General features: G+C 36.8%; 1 protein-coding gene across 2 annotated transcripts in view; it reads left to right on the forward strand.

Annotated features, from left to right (window-relative positions):
* Positions 1 to 25,498, forward strand: part of SMYD3 (SET and MYND domain containing 3) — a 701,156-nt gene that overhangs the window by 175,615 nt on the left and 500,043 nt on the right. For both annotated transcript variants that reach the window (XM_065935584.1, XM_065935585.1), the window contains exon 5: positions 143 to 279. In XM_065935584.1, the coding sequence (XP_065791656.1) occupies positions 143 to 279 (137 nt within the window). The remainder of the gene's footprint in view (positions 1 to 142; positions 280 to 25,498) is intronic.

The raw sequence follows: 25,498 nt of genomic DNA on the forward strand, positions 1-25,498 counted from the left end.
GTTTTCTGCCAAACATCTAATCTCTGTTAGAATGAAATCTAGGGCAGGAAATTTCTGGCTTATTAGCTACCATTGAATACCTGAAAATTATCCACTGAAAGTTCGCTGTATGATAGTGCTATTTATTTTCTGTTTAAAAAAGATATTAACAAACTGACTGAAGATAAGAAAGAGGGCCTCAGGCAACTTGCATTGACATTTCAACATTTCATGAAAGAAGAAATACAGGATGCTTCTCAGCTGCCACCTTCCTTTGACATTTTTGAAGCCTTTGCAAAAGTAAGTGTTAACTTTGGTTTCTTTGCTAATGCCATAAATCAACCCTTTACTCCTTATTTTGTTGTTGATCCATGAAAATCCAGGACACTTCATGTCTTTATCACTTCCCTGCCTTTATGAGTAGAAAATGGGAGAATGTATTGCTAGTAATGAAAAGAGTATTATTTTTTCTGCTTTATCACTATGCTTATTAACAGCCAAGAATGTTCACTCTTAGCTGTGAAAGCACACCCTCAAGAGTGTGCTTTCTTTCCTTAAGAGAGAGTAACATGTTCTATTATTTCTTACAAATGGATTTAAGTTTGCTGTTGAGTTCATTTAGTTTTGTGGTGGTGGTTTCAGCAATGGAAACTCTTTTGAAGTGGAAAAATTATTGGAATCCTTTTCTTGATTTAGTGAATTCTAAATAGAATGAAGATATAATCATCTCTGATTTAAAAAGGATTTCCTAAATTGCCTAAAAATTTGTTTAAATGTTTCAAGTCACTCAAATCTTAGATTAGGAGTATAAAATAGGTGTAAGTTAATATCTCATTATGGTCTATTGGCAGTGGTTATCTGAGTGCTCTTTTTGTAAGGGATTCTGGGGTTTGTTTAGGCTCAGAGAGAGAATGCACTGGCTGATTCTTGATGTCTACCCTGGGACAGGGATAGAGGAATCAATATGTCCTGCACTATTATCATATGTTTGCTCTCCTTACTTTGCCATACTGTGTGTTTTGATTTGTTTAAATATTTTATCAATATTTTAATATATTGACATATTTTAATAATAAGCAAGGTTTTACATTTGAGGGTGATTTTTGTTCATTTTGCAATTTGTAAGCACACATCCAGTGACATATTTCTCCTGTGAATGTATTTAAAACATGTTTTATATTATAATCTGCTTATTTTCTAAGTATTTAAGTGTGATTAGTATGATGGCTATAGATTTATTTTTGTTTTCCCAAATGTATTTTTATTCTTTAGAGTATGTTCTTATGATTTTCTGATACTATCATCTTGGCATTACATTCTGGTTTGTCTGTAATTTTAAATTGATTTCAGAGTATAATGATTGCTTATGATACATCTGAGAGATTTCACATGTATATATTTCATATGCTTCTGCAAATTACAACCTATAGTAGTGCTATGTATACAGCACACACAAGTTCTTTTGATGTTACCTGCTATACAAAGTAACACCTACTGAAAGATAAAAATATACCTATGATGACTATAACTTCATTCCTAGTGTTCCCTATTGTTGGAAAATGTTCAAGTGCTAATTACTGGAGTTATTAGTGTTCATAATACCTATTTAAAAATGGTTTCCATTGTTCCATGTAAAATGTGAATTACTATCTTATTTCTCTGGTTTCTTTTAAAATAATTTTAATCTTATGAATCTTACAATGAACTTCTGTCCCTATTGTTTGGAGGGGGGGAATTCTGTCGTTACAATTAACCAGGACAAATTTTAATAGTATGCTTTCCTTCTCCCCACATAATTATATGTGTTATTGCTGCAAAAGTAAAACATATTCATCTTTGTAATTTATGAGGGAATTGAACTCAGATCTGTGATTTCTGCCTTAAAGTTTAGGTTAATATATATAAACCTATACTTTAACCTATATACTAACCTATATATATATGTACACATATATATATATGTACCTGTATATATATATAGGTAAATAATCAGAGGAAAAGCAGCATTGACTTATGGCTCCTGAACTTCCTTGTAGAAGTTTTGTTTATATTTTATAGATTGTAGTTATTTTTCTGCTTATAAATTTGTCCTTAAAAGAGAAAACTCTTCTCCCTCTCCCCTCCTCCTCTCCATCCCTCCTTCCTGTCCTTCACTTTTTTTTTTGTTTTAAAGAGTAGAACAGTATTAAATTAAGCTCATCAGTGTCCTGCAAAGCTTAGAGGTGAACCACTGAGTTTATAAGTTTGCAAGTGTGTGATGATGTAGATCACGACAAATGCATTGCAAGTGGGTGGAGAATGCTGGTCAGGAAATTTTATCCCCATCTACCGCCCTCTCCCTGTCTTGCTGGGATAAAGAATTAATCAAAGAGAAGAAACGGGCAGTTCAGAGGGGGTTGCATCCTGTTGTTGCATCTCTGTGTGCAGTCTCTCAGCAGTGGTCCCATGCTGGCCTGCATTTCTCAACCTAAGGAACTAGCGTTTGAATTTAAACTTTAAAGAAAGCTGACTTTACCTGGCTTCAGTAAAGAAAAGCCTGCTTTATGTTTTGCTTTCCTCCCACTCATTTATATTCGTTGAGGTTCTCTGAAGGTATTAAACACACTAAGCTTATGTTTCGGTTCATCTCACTGTCATTTAAGACAGAAGGAATCCTGAGAGCTTTTTCAAATTGGTTTCTATCTTCATTTTTTTTTTTTTTTTTGAGTTTTTGATTATGGACTTTTCCAAACACACACAGAAGTAGAGAGACAATTCTAATGAACCCTCATGTTTTCATCACTTGGTGTCAGTAGTTTTCAAACTTGTTTTATTAATGTATCTGATAGATTTCACACAGGTGTTCATCTCCTTTACTTGAATTTCCAAATATTCCTTACAATTATTCTTTTGTTATCAGGCCTCTTGGCTTCCTGAGAGAGGTGTTTGTTAGTGAATTCATTGATCAAATTATGCAAGTTTTATTTTGCTTTTGTTTGGTGGTGAGCTATGTACAAAGCACTCTTGGGCCGGGGTTATAGAAATATGTGGCTAATCTAACTCTGAAAATTATGTTCCAAGGCAAAGAACCTCAGCAAGTCAAAAGTCTTCCTTGGGGATATGCACATATTTATCAAACTTGCACTACCTGGAAATGAAAGGGGTTGGTAGAGGATGAGAAGGTTCTTAATCCTAGGAACAAGTTTCTTCTCTGCTGAGCAGATAGCTTTTTCTAGTAGCAGTCCATGATTAATTCCTCAAAAGTTGGCAGTTTATATTTTGAACACCCCAGAAAACACTGGGATTTTCTGTTGAAAAATAGTGTATATTTGTTTTTGGGCTAGATTCTTAGTGCCTCGTGTGCTTCTGCTTCTCAAGACTTGGTTTTACTTAGAAAATTTATCCCGGCCCCCACCCCTCTCCCCTGCCCCACTTCATCACTCTGAAGACATTATTGTGTAATCTTCTTCTAGTTATGTTTCCAAGTATCCCTGGTTTTCACCACTTCCTTATTAGCAGTATCAGCCCCCCACTCCCCCCACCCCCACACAGAGCAATTGACAAATTGGGATTCAGAGGCCAGGAGTTTGCTGTATAAAATATCTTGTCCATTTAGGAATTTGTTGCCTGGTTGTAAAAATTAAGTGGGAAGGAGAAATTTTTCTAGGGTTAGAAATCAAGGAGAACTTCACATAGGAAGCAGAAATTAATGGCATGCATTTCAGAAGAGAAGATGGTGTTTGGAAACAATTAGAGAGAATGGTCTAGAAATACCTGTGGGGAGCAAGGAGGTACAGCTCCTCTAACCCACCTGTGCTAAGAAAAATTCATTGGCTTTCCTATAAAGGAGATTTGAAAAGGCAGTTGTTACCAGCGGAATACATGTTTCAGTTATATGCATTTTCAGTTAGTGATTACAATCAGAGTTGAATGAAAGCTTTGATGCTTAAAATGTGGTTTATTTTTGGTAGTAATAGAAATTAGAGAGGATGGTAGTGCCTCCAGAATTTTCTAAATAGGGAGGCTACAGAGTGATGATCTGGTTGGATGGAAAGGTGGGAGTGGTTTGCCTGTAGCTTTATTTGCTTCACAGTTTTTAAAAAAATTTTAGATTGTAAGTTACTTGAGAGTGGGGCTGAATGGAAATTAAAGCATCAGGTGTGAGAAAAGTGGTTTACCACTGATGGTATTGGAGGTGGCCAAAGGATAGGAGATGTACTGCAGATGTTTGTGAGAATAGTGATGGCGTATGATTATCTGTATCTTCATCAAAAGACATCTCTACTGGCTCTTTTTCAGATTGTTTAGAGAAGGGAAAATGTATGTTTTCATCTCTACAGGCCCATCCTCCTTCCCACTCCCCAGCTTTTTTTCCCCCCACTTCTATTCTGAAGTAGAACTTCTGGTTAGATTTCAAAATGGATTTATACTGGCAAGACAACTCCTATGGTTCAATCTATTGATTGAGCTCTAAACATTTGCTACAAATATGCAGATACTATGTACGCATAATCATGAATATAAGCTTTTAAAATTTGAGCAAATTACAGTTAGAGGACAAATTTAAATGGGAGGCTGAGTGTGATGGTTAAGTCATTTTTTCAGACAAGTAAGTGAAATTCTCTCAATCTTGATTTCCTTATCTGTAAATGGGAATGATAATCATAATACTGGTGACTTAGTGGTTAAGAATCTGTCTTAACCACTTAAGAATTGTGTCTGCAGGAGACACAAGAGATATGGGTTCAGCCCCTGGGTTGGCAAAATCCTCTGGCGAAGGAAATGGCAACCCACTCTAGTATTCTTGCCTGGAAAATCCCATGGACAGAGGAGCCTGGCGGGTTGCAGCCCATGGGGTCAACCAAGAGTCAGACACAGCTGAGTGACTGAGCGCACAAACAGAAAACACAAAAAATAATAATTACAGATTAAAGTGAGGATTCACTGTAAAGTACTTAGAGTGTCTGATGCATGTTATTAATTTCTGCTAATACTGCCCTATTTTCCCTGTTTATTTGTATTCCAGTATAAAACAGGAGTGTAATCTGCAACTGACTGTAAATCAGAGTCACAGATAGTTGCATACAGTTGTGTCCGCTGCTGGTATTTCACACTCAGAATTACCTCTGTTGTTGAGAAGAAAATTTTGCAAACAGAAAATAGAACCTTTCCCATAGTAACTGGTTTTGTTTCAGCCTGTAGCTACCATGGACAAAAATCATTTACTGTGTCCTATATTCATCACAACTTCATGATTTCAGAGTAGTTCCTTGAGATTTCATGGAGGAAATATAAAAGCAGGCTTTCTATGATGAATGAAATGTTTCTTACACATGAATCTTAAAAGGATGAAATTAAATTATTAGAGTTTTCTTAGTTGTCATGGCATAGTTTACTGAAATGACATGTATAGTATTTCTCTATTCTGTCCCTTCAAACGTACACTGGTAATTATTGGTAATGGTCTTTCTAAATTTAGTGTCAGTAGACTTAGTTTTGAGCTTATTTCCAATGCATAGAGTGTATTTTTTAGAAACTATTGTACAGAGTTTTAAAAATATATACTTATTTTTTTCCTGGACTTAGAACTTCCTTTTCTAAAAATGCATTTGGTAGACTGATGAGAATGTGATAAGCTCTGAACAATAAAATAGAAAATGGACTAGTTGCGTAAAATGTTTCAAAGCCAGATATTAAATTGGAAGCAACAAGAGTAAAAGTGACCTTTCTGACCACAAAACATATGTCATTGTTATTGCTACCAGAGCTCTACAAAGTACTTTTTAACTCGATAATATACAACTGCAACAGAATTTTTTGATTAACAATTCCACATCTGTTTGAGAAGATTTTTTTTTTTCTTTTAAACAAAATAATAGTTTTCCTGGTAGAACATTATTTTTATTCTTAAGGGTACATCTGTGACCTCCTGATCTTGCCTTCCAGACTCATGCTATTAGTGGCAACTGGTTTTGCAATATATACTGTGATTGCGTAGATCTGAAAGTAGAATTTTAGAAGGATTTTTTTTGTATTATGATACTTAAAGTTTACATTCAGTTTCAGTCTGAGTAAATTCTTTTCACAGAAATTTACTTTTTATTGGAGATGCAGTGAAGAATGGGTTAGAACAAGAATCTTGCTAATTCACAGGATGAAAATAAATAGTGATTTAATATTTTTAATCAAGATGTATTAGAAATAAGACACAAATGGTAATATATTAAAGATCATATAGTTGCATTTGGTATATGCTATTTGTGTGTCAATAAATAGTCCCTGGTGTTCTGCCATAACCTCATACTTTTAGCAAAATATGTAAGTCAGCATGGTGGAAAAAATTACTAAATAATCCCTCTTTGGATCTTTCTATTTGCTGAAGGATGGCGTACTTCAGTAAAAAGGAAGAACAAATTTGTTTCTGATATATTCAATTTTTAATCTTAAATTTTTCATCTGGTTAGCCCTCTCGTTCTGGATGTAGGGTGCCTTATTACTTCCGTGTTGCTGTCAGGTTAATTTGTGGGACAAATTTGGCCTCTGTTGTTTGAAAGGTCAGGAGTGTGTGTGTACAGCATTTGCCACTTGAGGGTTTCAAGTTCATGCAGGACCCAATTTTAGAACCTTTTCGCTGATCAGCTCAGTTGGATTTCACTACTGTAGCATGCTCTAAAGTAGTAAAGAAAGCAATCTTCTGAATTAGTAAAGTGATGAATTATCTAATTACAAAGTTTATATGAAATGGCAGTATGATAACTTTGACTGCATTACTGAATGATCCCAGTGACTGATCAGATGTGCCTGGATTCCATTACGGAAAAATATGCCATTAAATATTTAATACTAAAAACGAGCAGACACACCAGGATTGCTAACCTCTAATCACCAGGAAACGTGTATCTCAACATTTCGAGGTGGCTGCTAGATAACACATCTCTCTTGTCTTGCTCAGAACAGCTGTTAGAAGACTTAATTTCTGGGATTATACTTTTCTTCAGGTTTTAAGTAAAATGGGCAAACAGCCAACATACTTAACTGCACGTAAATCTTGGCATTCTAATTATGAGAAGCTGATGCATTTACGATTTATGTTTTTTATACAATAGATTGACTCCCTGAGTAGATTCAAGAGATGATTATTCTCAAAAATCTTCTTCCAAGTAAAGTGACATTTGCAGGACACTTGGGATTTCAAAACAAAACAAGTCATGTGTGTTTTAGTGATGATATTTATCTATTATATTCTTCATTATTAACCATTCAGTTATTATGTCTCTTCATTTATGTATAAATAACCTGTGATGAATGGATGTCTGTTTATCATAGTTAAGGACCAGATGCCGGGTAACTTCTGAAGTTCAGAAGGATAATTATTAAATTCTTAATCGGCATTTTTACGTATACCTGTGTTGCTCAAGGTTAATTACATATATAAGGCCGATACTTTGATTAAAACTACTGATGGATAAAAGTGTTTGCCAAGCCTTGTTGCCTTATCTATTTGCGTATGTAACTTGCCAATAATTCAGATAGAGGCAACATTTTTAAAATGACAATATGTCATTACGGAATGGCAGAGATTACTTTCACTGCTTTGCCTTTCCCTCTAGTGACAAAAACTTCTGTTAGAGTACTATGTCTCCCTCCTAGAGTGTGACTTCTTAGAGCTAGAAATTACATTTATTTTGAATCCCTGGGAATCTTCATGGTACACAGTAGGCATTTAATTATTGACTGGGTCAAAGAATGTATGAAAACTGTACGTTTTCTGTTTTGTGGAGAATACTTAATTAAATATATTTTAAAATTATTACTGTAAATATGTAAGACCAGATAAAAAAGAATCTATATAATGGTAAAAGTCCTGAAGTTGAGTTGATAGCTCAGAATCACAGAAGCTGCCATATTCATAAATTCTTAAGGAAATTATGAATCATTACATTAATTATTCCAGAGTTCATCAAATTTTTTCTGCAAAAGTCCACATAGTAAATATTTTAGACTTTGTAGGCCAAGAAACAAAAGTGAATTATTACTGGCAATTTTTAATGCATGATGAGAGGACTGCTTATGGTCTCCCTGGCAACTCCTTATCTCTTCTCTATGGTTGAAAGCATCCATGGATAAAATATAAGTGAACTGGCATGGATGTCTTCCAATAAAACTTTGTTTACAGACATAGAACATTGATTTTCATATAACTTTTACTTGTACTCAAATATTCTTCTTTTTATTTTTTCCCAAACTTTTACAAACGAAAGAAAACATTCTGGTCTTGCAGTCTATGCAGAAACAGGTGGTGGATCAAATTTGGTCCATGGGCCATTGCTTGCCAATCCTTAAATTGTTTTCTGTAAGCCAAAAGATTTTTTTGTATGTGTGTGCACAATAGGAGATAGCACATGCTGTCAAAACTTATCTAATTAAAAAAAAAAAGGAGCTATTTTATTTCAATTACTTTTAGCAGTTACTGTTGCTTTTTAACATGCATTGGTTCTACAGTTTTACATTCCCAGTGACATTTCTAAGCACAATATGTATACAGTAATTATCTCTTGGGTTTATTATTTTTTATCCCCAAAACATTTGCTTCAATAAATTTAAGGTGTTTTAATTCAATAATACAATAGAAAAGATGTAGTATTTCACTAAGGATTAGGAAGAAATAGAACTCTTAAATAGAAAAATATGTATACTTTATTAATATCTTATTTATCATAAGCTATCATTATTAGTTTTTTGTTTGTTTTCTTTAACTCCAGGTGTTATAGTTTGTTATTTTGCCTTGAAAAGAAATGTAAAGACACAGTTTTCTACTAGAATTATTTTGGCTGTATCACTCAGGTTTAGAAAATTTTTTGTTTGAGTCTTCAGATCTTTTTCTTAGATTATGGATATTGCCTTCAGATTTTATTGTGCTTTGACTATTTGTGTTATGAATGAGATGGACCTCTTAGGGGAGGAAAAATGTTTTAGGGGTATAACACTAATAGTAATGAAAAATTATGATATGATGAACTTCTGTTAAATTTTGTAACAGGGAGAATCAGAGTGACAGTTTTGAAGGCAGAAATTAGACATTACTACATGATGTAGAAAATAAGGTGTTATGTTAGGTAAGCAGTTAAGTGTGGGGATGGCTTCTTCTGTAAGTCAGATGAAAACATGTGGCCTAATCAGGAGAGAAAATAGCCCAATTACTATCTGAAGGGATCAGGTTTCATTAAACTTTTCTTCAGTACCTAGTGTTACATATTAAAGATACATATTTAGATAACTCTTCCTTTGTACAATATGACAAAGGAAGAACAAAAAGCCCTGTCATATTGGGCAAGCTGTCTATGGCTCAGTACCTAGAAGAACTCTGTCATTAGAGTGGTCCAAGGATGTAGCAGGCTGCCTTAGCATGGTTTGGAGCTTCCTGTCCCTGCAAGTCTCATTCCAGGTTAGAAGCACATGTCAGGATGAGTTATCTCCATGAATAAGATAAAGTGAAAGTGTTAGTCACTCAGTCGTGTCCAACTCTTTGCGACCCCATGGACTATAGCCTGCCAGACTTCTCTGTCCATGGAATTCTTCAGGCAAGAATACTGGAGTGGGTTGCCCTTTCCTTCTCCAGGGGATCTTCCCAACCTAGGGATTGAACTCAGGTCTCCCACATTGCAGGCAGATTCTTTACCAACTGAGCCACCAGGGAAGCCCCATGAATAAGGTAAACTTGATGATTTGTAAGGTACTCTGTGTTTGTCATCTTCATGGTGCGTCATGGAAGAATGCAGTATACCTTTCCCCATCCTCTCTACCCAAGTCCTGCTTATTCTTTAGCATTTCAGCTCAAATCATTGATGAAATCCACGTGACTAGGATTGATCCTTCCATGCTGTAAAATCAGTAGCCACTGGTATTTTCTATGCTGATCATTTGACAACTGTGAATTTTCTCTCTGTTTATTAGCTGTATGTCTTCATTTCCTAAATTCCCAGCTAGACTGTAAACTTTGTGAGAATAGGGGTCATGTTTCCCAGTTCCTTCCTTAAGCATCAGAGAACCATACAATTTTAGGCCTGAAAAGATCACAGAAACTAGCCAGTTCCCTAGCCTCCCTCCTTCCTCTCCTCTACCTCTTTCCATGATGTATCAGTTGCAGTTAAGAGAAGGTTGATAAAATAATCACCCTGTGACAGGATGGATGCTAAAATTCAAGTCTTTGGAACTCGGTCAAATGCTCCTTCTCCTATCTGATGCCTGAGTATTCAAGAATTAGTATCTAAGTTGAAGTAAAACTGTGATGGAGCAAACAATGTCACAAACAACTCTTCATCAGTATCTATTCCTTATGTATTTTTTCTAGCTTTATTGAGATGTAATTGACATATAGCATTGTATAAGTTTAATGTGTACAGTGTGTTGCTTTAATATACTTACATATTGCAGAATGATTCTGACTATAGCGTTAGCTAACACCTCTATCACGTTACATAATTACCTTTTGTGTGTGTGGTGAGAACAGTTAAGATCTACTCATGTAGCAATTTTTAAATATAAAACAGAATTATCAGCTGTAATCACCATGCTGTCCAATAGATTCTCAGAATTTGTTCATCTTATAGCTGGATGTGTTCCCTTTCACTGACATCTTCCCATTTCCCCAGGTCTACACTTCTCTATTCCTTATTTTGAAAGTTATCAGTATAAAGCCAGGCAATTAAGAATAAGTTACACTGTAGGATTACTCTTATCAGCATTAGAAACTAGACTAGATTGTTTCTCTAAAGATGAGTTTCAGTATCAGAGACTCTGGCTATGTTTAAGTGATGGTGACTTTCCAAACCATCTGGATGGATTCCGTCCAGATAGCTGTTATGAACAGAACACTGATTAGATACTTGACTGTTTGTGGATTTGTTTTGTATTGCTCATTTTTTTTGGTCCCATACTTACTGGGAAGCCAGTGGGTATTAGGCAGTGGTCTTTATCTTAGTAGATCACGGGACAATTGAAAGATTTATCACAAGTGGCCTAGTGCTATAGTCACCCAATTTTATTTTTTATTTTAATTTTTTAGCTCTACAAAGTACTTTAACAAATATAATCACATTCATTGCTTATGACAACCTTCTGAGTTGTTATTACTCCTTTTTCAGATGATGGAATGCTTAAGGTCACATTGTTTTTAAATAAAGGTGCCAGAGCTTTAACTTGAGTATCATGATTTTAGATTTTCCTCATCTCACCATACTGCATTCTGTGTTATGTTCTATAGTAAAGCTCTAATTATGAACTACTCTAAGCCTTAGGAGCAAAACCAGAGTGAAAGAAATGGGAGGATAGGATTTCTATCTATCTGATAGGATTTCTATCACTAATACTAAAGCACTGCTATAGTATTATTTAAATTAAATATTTAAATTATTTAATTGTGATTCCTTCTGTTTTCATAGAGGTTGTGCCTCATGTCTTATACCTCTCTCCTTCATATATTCAAATCGAAATAAATGATAGCACGAGGGGTCAGGGGAGGGTGGGTTTTCCTATCAAATATTTCTGAGCTGATGCTGCCACACCTGTAGGTGAAAATAAAGATAATTGAAATGAAATTTAATTAGAGTTAAGATACTTTTTGAAATCTAGATTCCATAACCTTCAAGTACTGAATATATTAAAACATTAATCATTCAAGAGCCTTCAGCTTGGTTCTGTCTTGTTTTCAAGCGATTATTGGATATGATTTTTCTTGTAATTCTGTAAATACTTACATTTATGGATTAAAATATTTTATAATACAATAGAATATATACAGTAAAGGATAAACTCATCTTTGGCTTCTTTGGCAACTATTTTTCCGTCATGCCTTTAAAATTTATGACATGTGTGACATAGGCAAATAATTTGGAAATACTATGTTTTGAACAAATACTTGTCAAATAAAAGCATTGGAACTACGTATGACCAGATCTGACAATTGTGGGTGCTATTTAAGTTTTAATTAACATTTGGTTTTAGTTTTGATGCTATAGGAAAAGATTACCAAGGCTCTGTTTATGCAGAGCTCTTTTATTAGGATTTGCTGAATTACGAACAGGATTACAAATGCGCTTTACAGCATTGTCTTTCTTCCCCTCCTGCTCCTCATGGCTGGCGGTAATTTATTGAATTAACAGCAGCAACTCAGCGTCTGAAGAGGCCCGTGTGACTTGCTGGTTGATGTCCTGGGGCCTGTTTCATCCTTCACAGCCTTTCATGGACTCTTGGGGTTTCAGGTTTAGAGAGAAATTGGTAGGCTATGTTGTTTTGGTGCCTCGGGAGTCTTTTGTAATAATAGGTGACTGTGGGTTTTCTTGTTTTGTTTGTCCAAGAGTACATAGAACAGTATCCACTTAAACCTCAAGAATGCAGATATTATGGTGTGATATTGTCCAAATTTTAGAAATCCTTGAATTGCCTTTTGTGGTGTGACCTGCCCTTGTCTTTCCTTCTACACCTCTTACCATTTTGTTTAAAAAAAAATCATAATTTGTTAGTTCTCTTTCTACCTGTTGAATGACAAGCATTCTGCTGTCATGGCCTAACTTGCTGAGCCTTACTATTTCCTCTGATCTCCAATCTCATATTTTCTACTTAATAAAAACCTTCACTTGCATGATCTGTTTTAACTTCAGATCCATCATGAACAGTTCTTAAAAGTATTGTCTTCTCTTTCTCCTCAATAGGATGTGCTTCTTCTCCACCTTTTCTGGCTTTCCTCTTGGCGTGGCAGTCTCCTGAGTCAGCCACATCAGGAATGTCAGAGATGTCTCTGAATGAATGTTCCCTCTCTCTTGCCTTTTATATGCCCTGCTTACACTGCTTTTGAATATCTCTTAATTCTGTTTTTTTTTTTTTAATCTCTCTCTTTATCTATTTTTTGCCACTGGCCTAGTTAAGGTTCTATTTATCTTCCCTACGTGGCCTGTCTAAGGTTTTTTGCTTCTCTTTTCCTGGATCTCAACCCATTTTTGATACCACCTTTAGAGATATATGGGCTTCCCTTGTGGCTCAACTGGTAAAGAATCTGCCTGCAATGCAGGAGACCTGGGTTCAATTCCTGGGTTGGTAAGATCCCCTGGAGAAGGGAAAGGCTACCCACTCTAGTGTTCTGGCCTGGAGAATTCCATGGACTATATATCCATGGGGTCGCAAAAAGTCAGACATGATTGAGCAACTTTCACTTTATTTCACTTCACTTTATATTTATATATATATATATATATATATATATATGTATGTATATTTAATTAATCTGGTCATTTGTATTCTCCTGCTTTAAAATGTTGATTTCCTACTGCCTACTATATAAAATCAAGGTTTTAAAATATGACATTTGAAGGCATTGCAGGCCTTATTCCTTGCTCCTTTTTGGAACTGGGTGACTGCTTGGATGGGCTGTAACTTGAGAGGTGTAACCATTTTCTTAGCACCTTGCTAAGAAACCAGTAAGTTGCAAGGATTTAATCAATGCATGCTTTCTCTCTTTTCCATTGTTGCATTGTCACTGGCATCTTGCTTTTCCTTTTTCACATTATTGCATTGTCACTGTGTTTCTTCACACTTCCAAAGCCTGGTAATATCTGAAGCACTGCTGCTGTGACAGTAGCAAATGAATGCAGTCAGGGCAAGTATGTCCTCTGGATGGGGAATTATTTTTGACAGGCTAAGATATTTTGAGCCCATTTGTAAAGCTGCCAGTAAAAATGAGAACACACGAGGAGAGGTTATCAAAGTCAGTGTGACTAATCAGCAAAGTCTGGTTATGGCTGCTGGGGTGTGTGTGTGTGTGTGTGTGTGCGCGCGCGTGCGTGTGTAGATGTGTAAGCAAGGAGGTAGAAATCATTGTGTTCCTTTGGATCCTAAGGTAATATGCTTCTACCTGTAAGTCATTCTGATTTGACAGAGGAAATTTAGCTTTGAATGTTAACATCAGCAGTAATTGAGTGGGCTTCTGCTTGGAGAAGGAAATGGCAACCCACTCTAGTATTCTTGCCTGAAGAATCCCAGGGATGGAGGAGCCTGGTGGGCTGCTGTCTATGGGGTCGCACAGAGTCGGACATGACTGAAGTGACTTAGCAGCGGCAGCAGTTGCTTTGTCAACTGCTAGGTTGGTTAATTAGAGAATTTTAAGGATGTAATCAGATTTTGGAATTCCATTCCTAGAAGATATCTATGTGTATTTGCTAATGGCTGTCAGGCAGGCTTCTAGCTTTTCTTTAGATATTTGCTAAACATAATTTTTCTATGCTGAAAATATTTTCCTCATATCCCAGTGATCTTTAGATATTCTTTGTCACTTCTTACCTCCTCAAAGTCACTTAAGAGAAGCTTGCAAAGTCCTTTGAATTTTGTAGAAGCAAGGCGTTATGCTCAGTTTATTGGGAGGGTATTTTCTACATGGCAAGGAATGTTTAGACTTAGATGATCTTGGTATTTAAAAGTTTCTTTTGAAAACAGCTTCATGTTTTCAATTACAAAATAATATAGTGGCTTAGTGAGTGTGATAATTCACATATATACTAATAGTGATCAGCATTAGTTGAATAGGATTCAAAGTACTTTAAACTCTTGCCATTTGTCATTTCCCTAACAGTAAAGATTCCTTTCCTAATTCCAACCTTTGTATGTACAGCTCTTTCCATTTATCCTGGCAAATTCCTTTTCATTCTTCAAGATTCACTTCAAATGCCCCCTTTTCTAGGCAGTCTTTCTCAACTTCCTTGGACATGTTCCATTATGACCGGAATGAGAAAGCAGAAGTACAAAAAAAGCAGATTAAAAAAAATCTAAGAGCAGTAAGTAACGTCTATCCTTTCATCCCTCCAGCCAGGAGCTGTTGTCAGGAGTTGGCCAGTTTCTCACAAAAGGGCACAGTCAGGGGTTCCAGTCCATCAGGGTTGAACGGTTGCCCAAGGTGACTGGCAGTATCTCACATCCAGACACTTGGAAGCCTTTCCTCCCAATCTAGTCATGCCATTATCTCTTATTGTTCTGGTCCTCTGTGATGAATCAAAGGATTCATGATTTTTGAAAAAGCAGATCTTAAAAAATTACCAATTTACTAGGGGCTTCCTTGGTGGCACAGACAGTGAAGAATCTGCCTGCAATGCAGGAGACCAGGGTTTGAACCCTGGGTTGGGAAGATCACCGGGAGAAGGGAATGGCAATCCACTCTCGTATTCTTACTTGAAGAATTCAATGGACAGAGGGGCCTTGCAGGCTACAGTCCATGGGGTCACAAAGAATCGGACATGACTGAGTGACTAACATTGTCATTGTCATTTTTGTAACAAAATGATAAGCATTAGGCATTACATGATAAAATAGGTATTAAACAGTATACTGTATATTTTTTGAAAATATTGCTTATGAATAACTTCCATAGATATCAGATTATGTGAAGTAGGAAAATTTGAAGATTAGGGAGATCCTGAATCTTTTTGTGGAGGAAGATTCATTTTGGTAAACTTACTGCTCTATTTTTAAAACCTGGATTTCCATGTGTCTAGTTTTCCTTAAGTCAGAGCACATTTATGGTTAAGTCTGCCCTTTTTTTTCCCCCTCTTGCAAGGACCCACTGTTTCTTTAATGGGCTTTACCAAATTTGTGGGGCCCATTTGCCCTTCTGTTTCTAGAATTGGTTGGAATCTACTTGGCTAAATTGCAATTCATAGGAAGAGTGCTGTGGAATTTATCTCTTGGCCATGAGGCCATTTACCAAGTGACTGACTTCCTCTTTTCCAAAACCTAATTAGTGTCCCTGAGAGCATTTCTATGCAAAATACCTATTCCACAGTTCAGCTTGCTGTCTTCTAAATGGAATTTCAAAGCCCAATAACTTCAGCAGGTGTTCAGATTACGGTATACTCACAGCATGAGAAAAAAAATAGCATCCTGAAACTTCCTTCCTGGTAAGTCGAGGAAATAAGGGTAGTAGTCACACTGCCATTTATCCTCATGCATCCACTCAATTCACTTCTGATGTATTTGACATAGTGCACGTTTTGGCTATAACTGAGCTGATGCTTGACTGGAGTCGTATAATAATCCAAGTGCCTGTTCTAATGTTTTTATCTGCATATATTTTCCAGTTCGACTTTTCCACTCATGTCATAATTTAATATGTTTACTAGAATATGAGTCCATTCTGTGAAATGGAAAGCCCATGAAGAGCGTGTAGGCGTATACTTGCAAATATTTTTGTTTGTCTGTTTTGTTTTGGCCCTATTTCACAGCTTGTAAGATCTTAGTTACCCAACCAGGGCTCACACTCAGGCACGTAACAGTGAAAGTATCGTGTCTTAACCAGTGGACTGCCAGGGAATTCTCAACATTCAGTATTTTTGAACAATTAATAATATATACTGATGTTAGAAATAGCTTTGTTCTGTTATATAAATAAAGAATGAGTGCTTTAAAATTTTTTTACTGTGATGAAGCTTTTAAAATCTTAGGCAAGGAAGTAATTTTACATTTTTGTGGATGAATCCTAGATTGGATGCTTATTTTGATGTTGGTTTTTAGAATATTGACATTGCAGTCCTTTCTGTCTTTATTTTCAGTGACAGCAGAATCCCAAGTATAAGAAAATGTGATTAATTCTTTCACATTGAAGTCATTTAATTGTTCTTTGCCTAACAGCTGTTTTTTATTCAGTACATTGAACATAGAGTTCTAGAGTGCCTTTGTGCAATCATAAATTTTAAATGTGAGCCATTCTTTCTGTGAAGGCTCATATGCTATTGTTGATTTGATTTGTCAGTTTGGTAGGCTCTGTTGCTAGAGATTGCTATTGTAGTTGGCCAGGAGGGCATTCTTCTGGAACTAAACTCTTTCCCCAGCTTTGTATGTCTCTATGGTATTTAGTATTATGTACTGGCAAAAAGATAGGTGGGAGAAACATCAACAACCTCAGATATGCAGATGATACCACTCTAATGGCAGAAAGCAAAGAGAAACTAAAGAGCCTCTTGATGAGGGTCGAGGAGGAGAGTGAAAGAGCTGGCTTAAAACTAAATATTAAAAAAACTAAGATAATGCATCCGGCCCCATTACTTCATGGCAAATAGAAAGGGAAAAGGTGGAAGTAGTGACAGATTTCCTCTTCTTGGACTCTGAAATCACTGCAGATGGTAACTGCAGCCATGAAGTCAGAAGACAGTTGCTTCTTGGCAGAAAAGTGATGACAAACCTAGACAGTGTGTTGAAAAGCAGAGACATTACTCTGCTGGCAAAGGTCCGTATAGGCAAGGCTATGGTCTTCCCAGTAGTCACATACGGTTCTAAGAGTTGGACTGTAAAAAAGGCAGAATGCCAAAGAATTGATGCCTTCCAACTGTGGTGCTGGAGAAGACTGCTGCGAATCTCTTGGACGGCAAGGAGATCAAACCAGTCAATCTTAAGGGAAATCAACCCTGAATACTCGTTGGAAGGACTGATGCTGAAGCTGAAGGTCCAGTATTGTGGTCATCTGATGCAAACAGCTGGCTCATTGGAAAAGTCCCTGATGCTGGGAAAGATTGAGGGCAGAAGGAAGAAGAGGATGTCAGAGGATGAGATGGCTGGATGGCATCACTGATGCAATGGACATGAACTTGGGCATACTTTGAGAGATGGTGTGGGACAGGGAAGCCTGGCGTGCTGCAGCCCATGGGGTCACAAAGAGTCAGATACAACTGGGTGTCTGAACAACAACAACTAGCCATAATGAAGTGAGGGAAGATTGGTTTGACTTGTCATTCCTAAGCTTCTTTTATTTCTAGATTAAATTGGTGAAGTAGAGATGTAGGGTCACAGCAAAGCAGTGACTTGGATATTTTGGGTGAGAAAGAAACAGCTTAATACGTTTCAGCTCAACAAATTTATGTTGTCTCTGTTTATAGCACTATGTAGAAAAAGGAGGAGAATTAAGACTTGATTTCTGCCTTGTCTGTTAGGAGACATTAAAGAAGTCTATGAATAACTTACAGATTTATATTGAAAGTTCCTTGCATAGATTAAGGACTGTGTCTTAATCTTCTTTTTAAAAAATTTGCGTGCCAAATTCAGCACACTGAAGTTGCTCAGGATATTCTCTGGTAGACTCTAATATTGTGGATAATGACTGTAGTAGTCCTGAGATGGACATCTGGTGTGGGGGGAAAGGTGTTGTAGGTACAAGAGACAATTCTGACTTCCTAGAATTTAGCAGCCACTGTTGCCCGCACAGGTCAGTGTGGGCCCTGCAGCTGAGAACTGATTAGACTGCTATAACCCTGGATGCCAAAGGAGTTGGCATTCCAAGGAGCATTTCCCCCCCTGCCCCCCAAGGAGATTTCTTTCCTTTTTTTTAAAAAATAGCTTTACTGATGTATAATTGATATACAACAGGGAGATCTTTGCTGCTGATTTCAGTTTAATGAATCTGACCATTTTGTGTCAGCAGCAGATAACTGAAGATTTTCCTCGAAGCCTATACCTGCGGCTGTCCCAGTGAGTGTCGCTTTCCTGTGTGAGCCCTCCACGAGCCACTGGCTCTTCCTCATCCTGGTGGGACTCCCCTGATTTGTTTTCACGTGGGAAGTTCGGCTGTAGACTGTGGTTTGTTTGAGTTTGTTTTTCAAAATAAACAGAGAAGGGTCTTTTGAATGACATGAAGAAAAAAGAGTAGCTTAGGTGTCTCAGGAACTTTGGTGATCTCAGGTGGTTTGGGATCCATGAGAGAAGACAGTTTCAAAAAGGAGAGGACCAACATACATGAAAGGGTGGAGATGTTAAGGGGGAATAAAGTCAGCATTGAATTTAGCATCTAGAAATTCACTGGTACTTTTTAAAAAATCTTATTTTTTTAAGGGTAGGAAGCAAGTTTATTTATTTTGACCGTGCTGTACACTGTGACAGACTAAGTTCCCGGGCCAGGGATCGCACCCGTGCCCCCTACGTTGGGAATTCGGAGCCTTAACCCCTGGACCGCCAGCAAAGTCCCTCCCTGGTGCAGTTTTTGTATGTTGTGTGGACTGAAACTGTGAAGACTTTCATTTTTTTTTACTTCAGAGTAAGACCAAATGTCTAGTCACTGTTATTTCTTATTCTTATTCATTAAGAGGAACTGAAGAACCTCTTGATGAAGGTGAAAGAGGAGAGTAAAAAAAATGGCATAAAACTCAGCATTCAAAAAACTAAGATCATGTCATCCAGTCCCATCACTTCGTGGCAAATAGATGGGGAGAAAGTGACAGACTTTTTTTTCTTGGGCTCCAAAATCACTGCAGAGGGTGCTGCAGTCATAAAATTAAAAAGATGCTTTCTCCTTAGAAGAAAAGCTGTGACAAACCTAGACAGTGTATTAAAAAGCAGAGACATTACTTTGTGGACAAAGGTCTGTGTAGTAAAAGCTGTGGTTTTTTCAGTAGTCATGTATGGATGTGAGAGTTGGGCCATAAAGAAAGCTGAATGCCGAAGAATTGATGCTTTTGAACTGTGGTATTGGAGAAGACTCTTGAGAGTCCCTTGGACTTCAGGGAGATCAAATCAACCAATCCCTAAAGGAAATCAACTCTGAATAATCATTGGAAGGACTGATGTTGAAGCTGAAGCTCCAATATTTTGACCACCTGATGCAAAGAGCTGACTCATTGGAAAAGACCCTGATACTGGGAAAGATTGAGGGCAGGAGGAGAAGGGAGCAACAGAGGATAAGATGGTTGGATGGTATCACTGACTCAATAGACATGAGTTTGAGCAAACTCATTCAGGGAGAGAATGAAAGCCAGGGAAGCCTGGGATGCTGCAATCCATGGGGTCACACAGAGTCGAACACAACTTAGCAACTGAACAACAACCACCACCAAAATGAGAAGTTGTTTCTTAGGATGCCCCTATGAAAAACTGAGTTATTCTTTTTCATTCTTAGGAAAAAATCTCTTGCTTCTACCATATTTGAATTCAGAATTACTCCTAGCTAAATTGGTGTGTTAATCCATTGCTCTGAAAAATCAGTAAGTATCTTTTGAAATATTTTGTGGAGGGCTGCAGAGTCATGGTGATTTAGGATTTTGCAAACTTGATTACTGTGTTATGTTCTATTTTTTTTTTTTTTTTCAGTGAGTTTTGTCATACATTGATATGAATCAGCCATAGAGTTACACGAATTCCCCATCCCGGTCTCCCATCCCACCTCCCCCTCCACCCGATTCCTCTGGATCTTCCCAGCCCAACAGGCCCGAGCACTTGACTCATGCCTCCCACTTGGGCTGGTGATCTGTTTCACCACAGATAATATACATACTGTTCTTTCGAAACATCCCACCCTCCCCTTCTCCCACAGAGTTCAAAAGTCTGTTCTGTACTTCTGCGTCTCTTCTTCTGCCCTGCATATAGGGCCATCGTTACCATCTTTCTAAATTCCGTATATATGTGTTAGTATACTGTAATGTTCTTTATCTTTCTGGCTCACCTCACTCTGTATAATGGGCTCCAGTTTCATCCATCTCATTAGAACTGATTCAAATGAATTCATTTTAATGGCTGAGTAGTATTCCATGGTGTATATGTACCACAGCTTCCTTATCCATTCATCTGCTGATGGGCATCTAGGTTGCTTCCTGTGTTATGTTCTATAATGAAAATATCCAGCATGAAGAAAGAAGTCAAAATGGTCTTATCTGAGCAATCATTTGCTTTAGTCAATCCTTTGTAAAGCATTATTTTTACAATATTAACCTGAAAAGTAGTGCACAAATGTAATTTTGGGGATTACTTATACCTTACTAAGTTGGAAGCGTAGGTTTATTTTAATGTATGTTGTGATCACTTAAGTATTGTACTAAGGCACTAACTAAAGTGATTATTGAAAAGCCATACCTGTTAATGGCTCTATCATGCTGTTAAGTATTCACTCACTAGCAGGTGATGGAGGAGATGTAAACCAAATTGTGCTATTTTGAATGGGCATCTGCTTGAATGGCAGAAATGTTCATATTTGTATATAGAGAATATACTTTTATTCTTGAGCATTAAAACAATAAAATATATCTGTCTCCGTGTACGTTTTTGGAGGGACATGATGGCGCAGGTAAGTAAAGCTTGAAGATACAGTCTCTTGATTATTTTTAGCTCCACTCAGAAGTACATTTTGCAGTGCCCTTGGGAAGGTTCCCAAAATCAGTGGTGTCAGTGCCTGGCTTATTTACCAAGTCTAGGTCTTCCTAGGCTTGAAGGGAATGAGGACTTTCATAACCTCATGGTTGAATGCTGCCAGTAGGTATCAGTAGCATATTCAAGAGGAGGACTGAGCTCTTAAACATCATACTTGCTTTTAAGGCAAGATAATAGTTGAAAAATCATAGGACAAACTAACTTTGTATACTTATGAAAAGGGGCCTTAAAGTATTTTTGGCTCTTTTATATTAGATTTTCTGATTAAAAATTCTGTGGTAATCAATAATAGTCAAACTTCAGTTAGCATTTTCCTTCTACATATGAATATGGAAGCTTATATGTTAATTTCAGATTATCTTTTTCAAATGGTTTTATTTCCTTTATCATCTCTCTTTAATATTCATTTCTTAATATCTTTATGAGAAAGTAGCTGTTATCTGCATATTATAAAATGGAAGCAATCTGACTTGACCATTAAATTTTTTTCAAATGTAATAAAGCTGTGAAATTACTATGACCCCAAATATTTTATGTTAGAAGGACAATTTGTTCTATATTGAAGATAACAAGGAAACTCTTATGCTGTGGCTTGTGCTGAAATGAGCTTTCGTATAATTCTATTAAATTGTTGTTTGAGTTTAACTTATTTTTTGGGGCAGTTTTGTACCTTATAAGATTTTAGAATCAAATGTGAAATGGAATCTTTAATCATTGTTTTTCTAAATGAAGTCTGTGCTTCTCCTCAAAATGTGAACTGTGAACCCTTTTGGATTCAGCAGTTATTGTGAGAGATTTAGAACACTTATGAAAGCTTGAAGCAACCTCTGAAAAAGTGAATTATTATATTTTTATAAAGCTATACTTATTTCAATTACTTCAAATAGTGTATATCAAAAGTTATCTCACATTTCATGTGTGTATTGTAGAGGTGTAAGACTAAGTGGATGTATGCTAATAGTACTCGGTTGAGCATTAAGGCTATGCTCAGTGATGGAGCTTAGGAATATAATTATTTTCAACCAAGATGAAAGTTTCATATCTCATGGGTAGTTTTAATGTAAACAAACAAGTCACAACCCAGAGAGATTTACCAGTGGACTATTCTTATATTATTTCTGATACAGATTTATTAATTTACAGCCAAGGGCTTGAAAGCAACAGAGGCATAGACAGAACATTAAGTTCAAGCTTCGTGTCATAGGTCTCTACACTGATCATGCTGTAAAATAGTCTTTTCAAGGTAGTGATGACTGTGACTAATTAGGAATGCTGGGAGTTCAAAGAATACTCCCATTCCAGCAGCATGGGTGGGTGGCCTTTAGGCTTTGAGCTGTGATTCACTTGGTTTTGAGGAGGAATGAAAAAACACTTTTTCCTCACTATTTTTTCTTCTTGTGTTCATGGAAGTCTTCTTTTTAAAATCGTATTTTCAGTTTTTTTGTTGTTTGTCATTTACTAATATTCAGAGAAATATGTGATTTTTATGACATGTATGCACATTACAGGAGTATCTGTTCACATTCGTTATTTTTCTGTATGCTTTGAGCTAGTTTTTTTTCTAATAGCTGATGTATATTTCTACATGTACTATGGTTACCTTTATAGAAATATTTTTCAAATTTATTTTGCCTTGTACAAATTCTTTGCTGTCATTTTGTATATGTAGTCTCTAGAAATTCATTCAAATATATTTTATATTATGTTGTTTTGTTAGTTGCTAGTATCATCTGAAATATCAGTTCAGTTCAGTTCAGCTCAGTCATGTCCGACTCTTTGCAACCCCATGAACTGCAGCACGCCAGGCCTCCCTGTCCATCACCAACTCCTGGAGTTTATTCAAACTCATGTCCATCGAGTCGGTGATGCCATCCAACCATCTCATCCCCTGTGGTCCCCTTCTCCTCCTGCCCTCAATCTTTCCCAGCATCAGGGTCTTTTCCAATGAGTCGGCTCTTCGCATGAGGTGGCCAAAGTATTGGAGTTTCAGCTTCACCATCAGTCCTTCCAATGAACACCCAGGACTGATCTCCTTTAGGATGGACTGGTTGGATCTTCTTGCAGTCCAAGGGACTCTCAAGAGTCTTCTCCAACACCACAGTTCAAAAGCATCAATTCTTCTGCACTCAGCTTTCTTTATAGTCCAACTCTCACATCCATACATGTCCACTGGAAAAACCATAGCCTTGACCAGACGGACTTTTGTTGGCAAAGTAATGTCTCTGCTTTTAAATGTACTATCTAGGTTGGTCATAACTTTCCTTCCAAGGAGTAAGTGTCTTTTAATTTCATGGCTGCAATTACCTTCTGCAGTGATTTTGGAGCCCCCCAAAATAAAGTCTGACACTGTTTCCACTGTTTCCCCATCTTATAGTACCATTATTAAATATTATATGCATGATGTGGAATTTTATTTACCAGTAAGATTATTATGCTTTTTTCCATGCTAAGTATCTGTTGATTTAAGACACTTAAAAATAGCTTTGTGGTGCTATTCCTTATTTTTAGGTTAGTAGAATGTAATTGTGTATCTTGAACTTGATATGTCCAATTGGATTCTATTTTACAGTATATGAGCAAAACAATTCCTTTCCTCCTACAAAATCACTTTGAAGTCTGTCAATATATATATTATAAAAGCATTTTTATAAATTGTTTGCCCATGTTCCTTGTAACTTTGGGATTCTTCAGAGGAACAATCAACTATATGTATGCATGTGTGTGTGTGTGTGTGTGTTTGAGGGGGAAGGTGGGAGGAGGAGAAGAGAGAGAGAAGAAGATGGGTGGATGTGGGTGCCCTGGGTTATTTCCCACGTGGCAACGATTTGTTTGAGCTGGGTGGCAGCTATCCTTTTTAACTCTACTCTTTTTAGTATAGCACTCCAGTTTGCTATATGCAGCCCACTCAGCTAACCTCAATCCGTTCTTTCAGACTTAATATAAACTTAAACTTGAGCGATAGATTTTTTTTTAAAGTCATTTTAATTGAAGTAGTCTTTTTGCTTCTTTTCTCTACCATCTTGTTTTTGTAGTTCTTTCCATTTGGAATCTCTTTCCCTATTGAAAATCCACTGCATCCTTCTGTGATCAATTCCATCTTTGCACAAAAACTCTTCTAATTTCATATGATTGAAAGTCTGGCTTGATGCCGAATGAAGCAAAAAAGGATTAGCTTGCTAAGAACTAAAAGATGCCTCCTTTGGCAGTGCTAAATCCAGAGGCTAAGAGCTATCATGAGGATCTGTTATCTCTCCATTGCTAGACTCTCTTTCTATGGGATGCCTCCTTTCTTGGACAGGCTCTTACCTTTTGGTGGCAAGGTATTGGTTGCAAGCTGTAAGTTTTCATCCTTTCAGTTCCAAAGCCAGCATGGAAAAGAATTTGTTTTTTTGGTTGCTTAAGAAAAATTCCTAAGATTAGTGGTGATTGTATTTAAATAGCATGGCTTGGGTCACAAATGAGTTTTTGAACCATTTTCTGTAACCTGGGGGATGTAGTGTTTTTTATTTACTCAGCCTAGGTCACCACCTACCCCTGACATTTGCTCATGGGAGCAGGGAGACAAATAATGGGGAAGAGATAATTATCAGAGGAATATGGGTATGAAGGCTGGATGACAAAAATGGTATATACCTTCCTGTTCCTTGGCTGCCCTAATGCAAATTCTGTGTCCCTCTGCTAAACTTCTCTGATACTGATGTTCAGCAGCACATGTGATATCCTGTTTTGTGTTATAGTCATTTGTTTATTCACTTATTTGCCAGACATTTATTTCATGCCATTGATTTATATAGGCATTGACCAAGAGGATGAAAATATGAAGATAAAGAAGACTCATCAGTTGCCCTTGGGGAATTTACAATACAATGTGTATCATTTGTTTGTCAACTGGATTGTAAAGCTTAGGGTATATCAGAAATATTGCTGTGCTCCCTTGTAACACATAACATAATATTTTCCACAAAATAGATCTTGATAGATAGTAGAAAGTTCGTGCGTACAGCTTACTAGTAGTCTTATTACTTCAGACTTGCTAGATGAATGAATCTCAATTTGTGACCAGTTTGTTTGTACTCATACCTAAAAAGCATTCCCACTATACCTGTATGCTTCTTCCTGACTGGCAAGAAGTATGGTCTCTCTTTGTCAGATTGCTGTGGTGCTGGGAAATTCTCATGTCACAGTTACTTGTTGGTTTTTCTTGGCTCCTGTAGTAGAATGGGATATTCCTCAGGGCAATGAATTGCTTAATACATGTTTGTTGATTTCCTTCTGTTGAATGATGGAATGTATGTGCTTTGATCATGGGAAACAGTTTCAGTTCTTTTCACATTATCTCTTTATAGTTTATTTGTTCCTAAGACTCGGTTTAGATTTT

This window comes from Muntiacus reevesi, chromosome 5, assembly GCF_963930625.1.
Source record: "Muntiacus reevesi chromosome 5, mMunRee1.1, whole genome shotgun sequence".
NCBI lineage: Eukaryota > Metazoa > Chordata > Mammalia > Artiodactyla > Cervidae > Muntiacus > Muntiacus reevesi.